The sequence below is a fragment of the Fonticula alba genome (genome assembly GCF_000388065.1).
Source record: "Fonticula alba strain ATCC 38817 unplaced genomic scaffold supercont2.9, whole genome shotgun sequence".
Lineage (NCBI taxonomy): Eukaryota > Rotosphaerida > Fonticulaceae > Fonticula > Fonticula alba.
Window position 1 is genome coordinate 1,035,117 of NW_009242979.1, and position 9,943 is coordinate 1,045,059.

The 9,943-nt window shown below is 69.2% G+C and overlaps 1 protein-coding gene across 2 annotated transcripts; it reads left to right on the forward strand.

The window, feature by feature from the left end:
• Positions 1-16: 16 nt before the first annotated feature.
• H696_05301 lies at positions 17-5,349 on the forward strand (the record flags this gene model as incomplete). 2 transcript variants are annotated; one of them, XM_009499163.1, is made up of 4 exons in its annotated part: positions 17-4,291; positions 4,465-4,577; positions 4,788-4,809; positions 5,018-5,349. In XM_009499163.1, coding segments are annotated over exons 1-4 (4,731 nt in total), but the record flags the coding sequence as incomplete, so codon positions are not given. The 2 variants fall into 2 exon arrangements, with proteins under 2 accessions (XP_009497438.1, XP_009497439.1); XM_009499164.1 differs by lacking the exon at positions 5,018-5,349 and having other exon boundaries at positions 4,465-4,996.
• Between the last annotated feature and the right edge of the window lie 4,594 nt (positions 5,350-9,943).

The following is a 9,943-nucleotide window of genomic DNA, read 5'->3' on the forward strand; positions in this document are numbered from 1 at the left end:
CCCCCCCCCCCCGCCCCCCCGCCCCGAATGTCGGCCTGCCACTCGGCTGGCGGGCATACACGGCCACCGGTGGATGAAGTCCCCCCCGGGACCATGGGGCCCTGTCGGGCCTGCTCGCAGGCCGGATGCCGCGTTTGCGATGGCCCCGATGGCTGCCTCATTTGCGAAGAGCCCCTCCTGGTGGAAGCCAGTGGCCCGGATGGGCGGGGCACTTGCGTGTCGACCTGCTCGAAGGGTTTCATCGAGAGTGGCTCCCTGTGCATGCGACAGCCCAATGCCAGTGAGACAGCCTCATTGGCATTTGCGACGCTCGAGGAGGAGCTCATCGAATTCGACCCCCTGGTTGGTCCGCCGGATGTATCATGCATGGCCACCACCCAGATGATGTGGTCGTTGAAGGGCCGGACATTGGTCATTCGGCCTGACAGCCTGGGGTCCACCTCGGCGACCGAGCCGCTCCCCGGGCAGGGGGTGTTCTTCTTCTTCGGCACTGGCCAGACATCGATCATGGCCAACAGCGACATCGGTGCCGGGGCGGCCGACCGGTCGGTGCCCCCGCCAGAGGTGGCCCTCTTCCGGGACCAGCAGCACAATATGTATGTCCGCCGGGCCGCCGAAGCCGGTCCGGTGGTGACCGACAGCCACATCTATCTGGGCTACATCCTTTGCACCTCGACCACCATCGACCAGGTGGTGGTTGCGTGTGACCGGCGGGCGGCCGGCTCGAGTGGCGAGGCGCCGTGTGTTCGAACAAAGCGCGCCGCCTTTCCCCTTGTCGGTGTCGAGTCGTGCGATTGGATTCAACAGGTGGATCGCCAACATCTGGTGGTCCAACTTTACAGCGGCAAGCCCTTCTTGGCCACCTTCGACGGGGCGAAGTTCGACCTGACGCCCGGCCTGCTGGGCGACTGGTTCCACATGCCGACCCTGCCGCGGCCCTACCTGATGGCCGGGCCGGGTCAATTGGACCAGGCCGCCTGGTCCGGCATGTGGTCGAGGTATGGGAATATGTTGGTGGGCTTCCCGACGGAGCTGCTGGCGGCTCGGGCAGCGTGGGCGCCCTTCGGCACGCAGTATATCCAAGCGCCCGGGTCGCCTCATACTCCGCATAGCATGCCGACCATGGGCCCTTCCTCGTGGTCGGGCGTCGGCCGGCCGGCCCGGCAGATGGTCTTCAGCAGCATCGCCAATGGCGAGTGGCTGGTACACTATGCGCCCGGGGACATGGCGCCCCAGGGTCGGACGGGGGATTTGCCGACTCGCTGGCAGGTCCTCGGCCGGCTGCCGGCCGCGGCCTTGTTCCGAACGGACCACCAATTGGTGGTGGAAATCCCCGACCGGCCGGACACCCCGGCCTGCCTTGTCATGCTGCTGCCGAACCATGTGGGGGTGGCATTGTACCGGTGTGGCGAAAGTCCGACCGAGGCATGTCACTTCCTCCGGGCCACCTTCACGCCGCTGGAGCTGGGGCCCAATGCCGGGCATGTGGAGATGGATTTCTCCTCCCTCCTGGTGGTCCGGGCGGCCGGCGGGAGTACGCCCCATCCGCGGCACCTGGCGTCGTTGATGGTGGGCACCACCTCGATGGAGTCTCCGGCCATGCACCTGGCCATCTATGTTCCCTGCCCGTCCGGGACCTTTGGGGATGCCTGCCAGCCGTGCGATGCGCGTTGTCGATCTTGCACCGGGCCGGGCCCCAGCGAGTGCACTGCGTGCCGCGCTCGACTGGCCCACCAGCCGGATGCCTGTCTTCCGAGTGGCACCTGCCCGGACACCATGTACCTCGATGAGGAGGGCCTGTGCGGGTGCCATGACAGCTGTGTCGATTGCACGGGCGACCCGACGGCCGGCGTGCCCTTCGTGTGCACCGGGTGTCGGTCGGGCTTCGCCCGGGCCACGGGTGGCTTCGAGCCGGACCGGTGCTTTGCCTGCGCGAGCACCTGCGCCGAGTGCAGCCGCCCGGATGACCGGTTTGCCTGCACCGCATGCCGGGCCGGGCACTTCCTCCATGCTGGGCAGTGTGTGGCCGCCTGTCCGATGGGCACCTGGGCCGATGGCAATGTCGCCCAGTGCGTGCCCTGTTCGGAGGGCTGTACCGAGTGCGTCGATGGCTTCTCCTGCGACGCCTGCCGGGAGGGCTTCTTCCAGCGGTGGGCCGGGGATCAGTGCCAGCGGTGCGATGGGTCGTGCGTCGAGTGCGAGGACGCCTTTTCCTGTTCGACATGCCAGCCGGGGCTGGTGTTCGAGAACGCCGGCCAGCCGGGCATGTCGAGACTCTGCGTGGCCATCTGTCCCGGGCGGACCTTCCTCCAATCGGGCGCATGCGCCGCGTGCAATCGCGAGTGCATGCTCTGCTCGCAGGAGGCTCACTTGTGCGTGGCCTGCGCGTACGAATACCGGTGGGCTGCCGGGCCGCCGGTGGCCCCGGCTGCCGGGGCTTCGTGCGCTCCCTGTCCGGAGGGATGCGAGGCATGCACCGAGGATGATCGCTGCTTGTCCTGCGTGTGGGGGTATTACCTGACCGAGGAGGGTGTGTGTGTTGATCAGTGTCCGCCGGGCACCTACCCGGACCACGCCAATGGCCGGTGCCTGCCATGCGAGGTGACGTGTGCCGAGTGCACCGGCCCAGTGTACTATCAGTGTACGGCATGCAGGCCGGGACTGGAGCTGGTCCCGGATGAGCATAATCCCGAATCCGGGGGCACTTGTCAGTCCCCCTGCGCCGAGGGTGAGTATCCCGACCCGGCCGGTGACCAGTGCCTGGCGTGCGATGTGTCCTGTGCCTCGTGCAATGGCCCGAGCAATGGGGATTGCTGGCGGTGCCAAGATGCGGCGGATGTCCTCCAGGAGGGAGTCTGCGTGCAGGCCTGTGCCCCGGGCTATGTGGCCATTGACAGGCGGTGTCTTCCGTGCCATCGGTCGTGCGCGACATGCTCCGGGCTTCGGGCCACCGAGTGCACCGGGACCTGTCCGGAGGGGCTCTTCGCATTTGCCATCGACGTGGGTGCCATGATGTGCGTTGCCTCCTGCCCGGCCTCGAGCCGGGCTCAGGATGGCGAGTGCCAATTGTGCCCGACTGGGTGTCTGCGCTGCCCGGATGACCGGAATACCTGTACCCAGTGCGAGCGGACATACGCCCTGCATGGGGGCCAGTGCACGAGTTCCTGCCCGGAGGAGACGGCCCACATTGGCGGCGTCTGCCTCGCCTGTGAGGCCGGCTGTAAAAGTTGCCTCGGCCCGGCCGAGGACCAGTGCACGTCCTGCCTGGCGGAGGCGCCCCTGTGGGCGGAGTACCGCTGCATGGCCGCCTGTCCGGCGGGCAGCTATGCCGATGCGGAGGGCGCCTCCTGCATGCCGTGCCATGTCCTTTGCCAGGAGTGCTCCGGGCCGGGGGAGGATGATTGCACATCCTGCCCGGCCGAGCGGGTGTTCTTCCAGGAGAGCATGTGCTTGTTGGACTGCCCGGCGGGCTTCCACCGGGAGGACCTGGCGCGTGGGTCCTCCCCGGCCGAGTCCGAGCCGGGGTGTGCTGCCTGTGACCCGAGTTGCCGCACGTGCGAGGGCGATGGGCGGTGTGCCAGCTGCCGGCGTGGGCAGGTCCTCCTGCCGGCGGGCACCTGCGGCGACACCTGCCCCGAGGGCTGGACCAAGTGCAGCATGGCCCACGAGTGCCGGGCCAATCCGCCCAATTGCGAGATCGGCCTGGCGGTGGGGGACGACGAGTGCACCATCCACTGTGTCACCTGCCGCAAGGGGTGGATCCTGTCGGCGGGGCGGTGTGTGACGGCCTGCCCGCCCGGGGAGTACCATGTCCCGGGCACGGGGCACTGCGCCGGGTGTGACAAGTCCTGCCGGAGCTGTGTCAACAGCGCCACCTTCTGCACCTCGTGCTTCCGTCAGGACCACTGGCTGCATGTTGGGGAGGGTGTCTGCGCGTCGGCCTGTCCGATGGTGGGCTTCGCGCCGGTGGGCCGGCCCCAGGACCGGGTGTGCCTGGCCTGCGGGGAGGGCTGCGAGCGGTGCACCGCGCCGGCCGACCAGCCCGGCTGCACGCCCCTGCCGGGGGGCCAGCTGGAGTGCCCCACCATCCGGGGCTCGTGCGACCAGTGCACCGGTGCGCTGCATCTCCTGCATGGCCAGGAGTGCGTGGCCGAGTGCCCGCCGGGGACCTTCGCTGATCGGGATGCCCCGAATGCCCCGTGCGCGGTGTGCCACGAAAAGTGCGCCTTCTGTGACGGGCCCTCGGCCGAGGATTGCACCCGCCGCCCGAGCAGGAGCACCTCGACCATCGGTACGCGCTCGGCTGGGTCTTTTGCCTGCTCTTCCTTCTCCCACCTGGGGGGGGGGTCCTTTGCCTGGGCGCTTGCTGACTGGTGTGCCGCCGCCGCCGCCGCCGCCGCCGCCGCCGCCGCCGCGCGGGACTCTGGGTGCTCGGGTGATCCCCGGGGGCCCGGGGCTTGACAGGGTTGATCGTCGGCGTGGTCGCCGGAGTGTTGTTGGTGCTGATTTTGCTGGCGATCGTGGTGGTGCTGTACCTCCGCCGCCGCGCGGCCAACGCCGCGGCCAAGAGTATCTTCGTACGTGTGGCTCCTGGCGCCCAGGCGTGCGATCGGCCTCCGGCTCGGCCGGGTGCTCGGGATGATTCTTCTTCTGTCTCTCCTTTTTCCGGCGCATCCTCCTGCCTGCCGGTGTGCCGGCCCGCCGACTGACCACGGGCCTTGGGCCAATCCCCCTCCCCCCCTATCTTTTTCCGGCACTTACGCGCCTGTGTGGCACTGCGGGCGAAGAGCGCAAATGGCTTGGAAGAAGGTGCGTGTCCTGGCTGTGGGGGTGATCGTGCTGGCCCGGGTGGCGCCCATTCGGTCGGGCGCATGGGCGCGGTGCTGTGTGGCCCGCATGCGTGTTATTTTGCTCCTTTTTTTTTCCCGCCCCCCCCCCTCTTTCCGCCCCAGTGGCCGGGCCTCCATACTGACCGGCTTCGGCGGCGGCGGCGGCGGCGGCGGCGCGCCCATCCCAGACTCGACCATGCTCAATACCTTTGTGGAGCTGGCCCTGCCGGGGTCCATCCTTGTGGACTTGTCGGTGGACTTCCGGCCCCAGGAGGACGGCGGCCTCGGCCAGGGCGCCCAAGCGAGCGTGTACATCGCGGAGGCCGTGGGGACCGGGACTTCGGCGCGGCTGGGCTGCGCAGCCACGGTGGCCATCAAAGCCCCGCGGGCGGAGGCGATGTTGCCGATGGACGTGGCCCTCTTCCAAAATGAGGTGTCCCTCATGTGGCTGCTGCGAGACGCGCCGAATGTCGTCCGGCTCCATGGGTACAGCGAATCGCCGCCGGCCATTGTGATGGAGCGCTTCCAGGACAGCCTGGACACGCTGCTGGCCTCGGAGGTGCCGCTGACGCTGGCGCAGCGGCTGGACGTGGCCCAGCAGTGGGCCACCGGCCTGGAGGCCATGCATGCATATGGCGTGGCCCATTGTGACCTGAAGCCGGCCAACATCTTTGTCAGCCAGACGCCCGATGGCCGGTGGCATGCGGCCCTCGGGGACCTGGGCACCAGCCGGAATCTGAGCTCCGATCGCTTTTCCGCCCTGGTGGTCAGCCTGCCGCCCATCAATGCCATGACCGTGTGCTATGCCTCGCCGGAGCTCATTTCGGCCTTCAGCACGGGACGCAGCCTCGAGCGCGAGGCCTACCTGCCGGCGGACATCTTCGCGGCCAGCGTGGTCCTGTGGGGCTGCCTCACGCGGCAGGTGCCCTGGACTGGTGCGTGCCCCCGGTGACTGTGGCTGCCCGGCCTGGCAGGGTGGGCGGGGGGGGGGGGGATCGCTTTGCTTGTTGCTGCGTGCATTGCCGCGGTGTCGCGAGTGGCTAACATCCTGCATGCGGGCTCCTGGGGGGGCCAATCGGCCGGGCGGCCATGCTGCTCCCTTTGGCCTGGCTGGGCTGTCGGGCCAGGCCTGACCATGGACAAGGTCATTGCGCTGGTGCAGTCGGACAGCCGCCCGGACCTGGGCCGCGTGGCCGATGCCCTGGGTGGCCAGGTGCCCGGCATTGTGGATTTGATTGCGGCCTGCTGGCAGCCGGAGCCGGCCCGCCGGCCGGATGCCTCGACCTTGCGCCAGCAGTGCTCCATGTACTACATGCTGGTGAGCGATGGCGGGGCGGTGGCGGCCGGCGAATCGGTCTAGGACACGTGCGCCTCGGCGCTTTCGCGCGGGGAGGCCCCGCCGCCGGTGGAGGCTTCTCGATGTCGATGGCGGCACCTCCCCTCGGCCCGGTGCCGTCGGTAGTCGTGGACAATAAAGCCTCCATCCCTTCTTTGGGCATTCCCCCTGGAGCGGTGTCGGGGTGCTGCGCCGAGGAGGGGTGCCGTGTTGCGAGAGGGGGGGGGGGGGGGCGACAAGGCGCCGAGCAGCGCGGTCATGGCGCGCGTAAGAGGTCGCCCGCTGACGGGCTGGCAAGGCATCGCCCGTGCGATCCTCCCGGCGCGATGCCCCCCACGACCACCACCGGGCGTGGCTCGGAAGTCGGCTCGGGAGAAGGATCAGGGCCAGTCGCGAGTCGGCCGAATGCCAGGTGGGCTTCTTTTTTTTTCCCGCGAGGTGCCTTCGCCCATGGTGCCCGTGGTGCTGGCGTCAGGACGGAGGGGAGGGCTTTTTTTCTCTTGGCGAAGTGGAAGCACGCAACAAACAATGCCCATTGCGGGGAGCGGCCTCTCCTCGGTGGGTGGGACTCGGGCGGGGCGTGGAAGTCCCTCTGGGCAGGACGCCCGTCCTCGGGCCAAGGGAGGGGCCCCTGTCGCGGGGCCAGGGCCGTGTATGGGTGGCCTGGGTGCCGGGCTCTCGAGCGCCGGCGAACGGGCGGCCGCCCTTGGGCGTGCCGTTCCCCTGCCGCGATCGATGCGGGTTCCCGCCGGGAGGGCGAGTGGGTGCCATGTTTGGAGGCCTTTTGCTGCAGGGCGAGGGGAGGGGAGGACCCTTTGCAGCAGGCCGGGAGCCTGCTGGAGCCCCAGGTCGGAAATGCTCCCCACTCGGGCTTGGAGCCGGGCGGGCCCTGCCACGGCATCACGACCACGCCTGGGCTTGGGACCGGCGAAGCGCCGCATGCGGGGATCCCGACGCTCCGATGGCCTGATGGCGAGCACGGCATGGCCCCGACATGGCGCCCTGTGGGCGGGGTCTGTGCCGGGCGTGGGCTTATGCCGTGCCCCGAGGGTGGCAGGCGAAAAGTCGCCGGGTCCCCGGGGGCCGGGGGATGGGTTGCCTCGAGGAGGCCGGCTGGCTGGCCCGGGCCCTGGCACATCCCGGCGGTTCGACTGGCCCCCCCGGGCGGGATCTTCCGGCGACTGGCCCGAGGCCGGGCGCAGCTGCCAGCCCGGCACTCGGTCGGTCGGGCTATGGGCGCCAGACGCGCGGAAGCATGCGGGCCCCGAGACAGCTTTGCCCCGGGGGCTGCCGGTCGGCTTTCCGTGTTGCGTGGGCGAGATGTGGCATCTGCTGCCCATTCGAAAGGACCCGGGGCTGGCAAAGGCATCCGGCCGGTGGATTTCTGTGGAGGGGCGTGTCGGGACGATGTGCCTCCGGCCTATGCCCGAGCAAGGGCCGAGGGGCAGGGGCTCGGGTGCGGAGGGCGGGGCCCGTCTACGGACTTGATCCACGTGGTGCCGCGGAATCTCCCCGGAGAGAGGGACCATTGCTCGGGCGGTGTGGCCGCCATGAGGGGTCTGGCGCCTTGGGGCGCTGGCCCGAAGCCCAGCTTGAGGCCGGTTTCTTGGCCATCGAGCATGGCGCGCGCGCGCGCGCGCGGGGCAACCGGGTGCTCCTGCGGGCACATGGGCTTCCGGCAGCCGAGCGTACGAGGGACGGTGCCCGGCCCCTCGTGGCTGGTGGGAAAGGGGCGAGGGAGGGTGCCGCAGAGACCATGCACCGACGCCGGCGAGGCCCAGCCAAAGGCTCGGACTGGCAGACGAGCTGCCACCCCGGGTGGGGCAACTCCGCCGAGCCTCGGGCGCAGCAATCGAAGGAGGTGCTTGGCCCGGACGAGCTGCGGGGATGGCGGAAGATGGCCGATTGGAGGCGCAGCGAGACTGGCTGGCGAGGGGGCGAGAGGCCGGGAAAGTGCTCCGATGTCAATGAGCCATAGCTGGGATGCCAGTGCCGAGCGATGGGCCGTCAGGCGACACGTCTCCCCTGCGGCCACTGGGTCTCGCGGGGGCCTGGCCGAAGGGCCGCCCGAGGGCTCATGCTCCGCCAGGCGGGCTCAGCGGGCGAGAGCGTGCCCCGGGCGGGTGCCGAGCGATGCCCCTTCGGGCGGCCGGGCCGGGGGACCACGAAGGCCAGGATGTGCAGGCGAATGGCGCGCCTCGAGCGCCATGGGGACCAGCCAAACTCCTGGCCCCTGAAGGATGGCCCGCTGCGTGGCAAGAAACGCCAGGCACATTTCGAGATCCGCTGGGGAGGAGGGGGCGGATCGCCACGCATCACGGCCCAAAGGGGCCCGATGGCGGAGAGGGCTCCCGACCCGGCCACGCGCTCGCGAGGGCCCGGGGCAGGTGGCCAGCCGCAGGACGATACGCCGGCCGCCTCGCGGCCGATCCCACCAGGCGAGGGGGAAAGGGGCATACATGGCCGCCCGGGGGCTGCTGGGCCCGGACGAGCCGGCCACCCGCTCGCCTTGATATCCGGCCACGCGCTTCATTCACGACGCTCTTCCGATCTGCAGGTGGCCAGCCGCAGGACGATACGCCGGCCGCCTCGCGGCCGATCCCACCAGGCGAGGGGGAAAGGGGCATACATGGCCGCCCGGGGGCTGCTGGGCCCGGACGAGCCGGCCACCCGCTCGCCTTGATATCCGGCCACGCGCTTCATTCTGTGGGGGCTGGCCCGGCGTCGGTGACCTGCGAGCCGGCGTGGCAGGCCCCGACGAAGGGGCAATCCGCGTGGCAAAGGGCCCGCTTCGCCACGAAGCCAGAGCGCCCGCTGATCATGGCAAGGGAGAGGAGAGTCGGCCACTGCCGCGGCCGGAGCCCCGGAGCTGGGGTATGAGCCTGATGCGGGGAAAAGAGGCCCGGCCGCTCTCGCGCGGGCATTGGGTCTTTCCCATGGCTCTGCCTGGCGCCAGGGTGGAGGCATGTGTGTTGGCTGATCGGAGTCCCCCACCTGAGGCCCTTCCTTGGGGGGCGGTGAAGCCGGTGGTCCTTCTTGGCCTGGATCTCGGCCGGGCTGAGGGGTGCTGGGCGTCGGCCCGACGGCGCGACGCGATCTCTGATCGGTGGCCGCATGCATTGTCTGGGGGCCGAGACCCCGGGTGCGAGAGATCGGAAGAGCGTCGTGCCTTGGGGGGCGGTGAAGCCGGTGGTCCTTCTTGGCCTGGATCTCGGCCGGGCTGAGGGGTGCTGGGCGTCGGCCCGACGGCGCGACGCGATCTCTGATCGGTGGCCGCATGCATTGTCTGGGGGCCGAGACCCCGGGTGCGAGGATACAAGGCGCAGAGCATGCGGCAGTGTAGCAGGGTTCACACGGGTTAAGCCTAAGTCAAGTGAGTGAGGCTTGACGAAGGGTACCAGTGTGATCTGCCACCTGGTTAGTAACCTCTTGGCATGAAGGAGGGGACATACCAACCAGCGGTTCACGGTCGTCTGTTACCAGATGAGTCAGTAACTCGGCTTGAGACGAGTTAGTGGCAAGCGAAAATAGAAAGGAACTCGGATGTTAAAAAGGGTTCGAGAGGAAGCCTTAGAACAGGTGTTCGTCGGCCTAACTGGTGCTTCGGCTATACTTCCGTATACTCTTCGACACACAGCTGCTAAGGCTTTCGCTCTCAGGAGGCTCTCAACGAGAGTCCCCCTTTTTGACCTTTGGGCTCGGTCAGGGGTTGGAACTGAGAACCCCGCGGCTGGGCCCGCCCACCCGCGTATCTCCGTCCTCGGTCGAGCGTTTATGC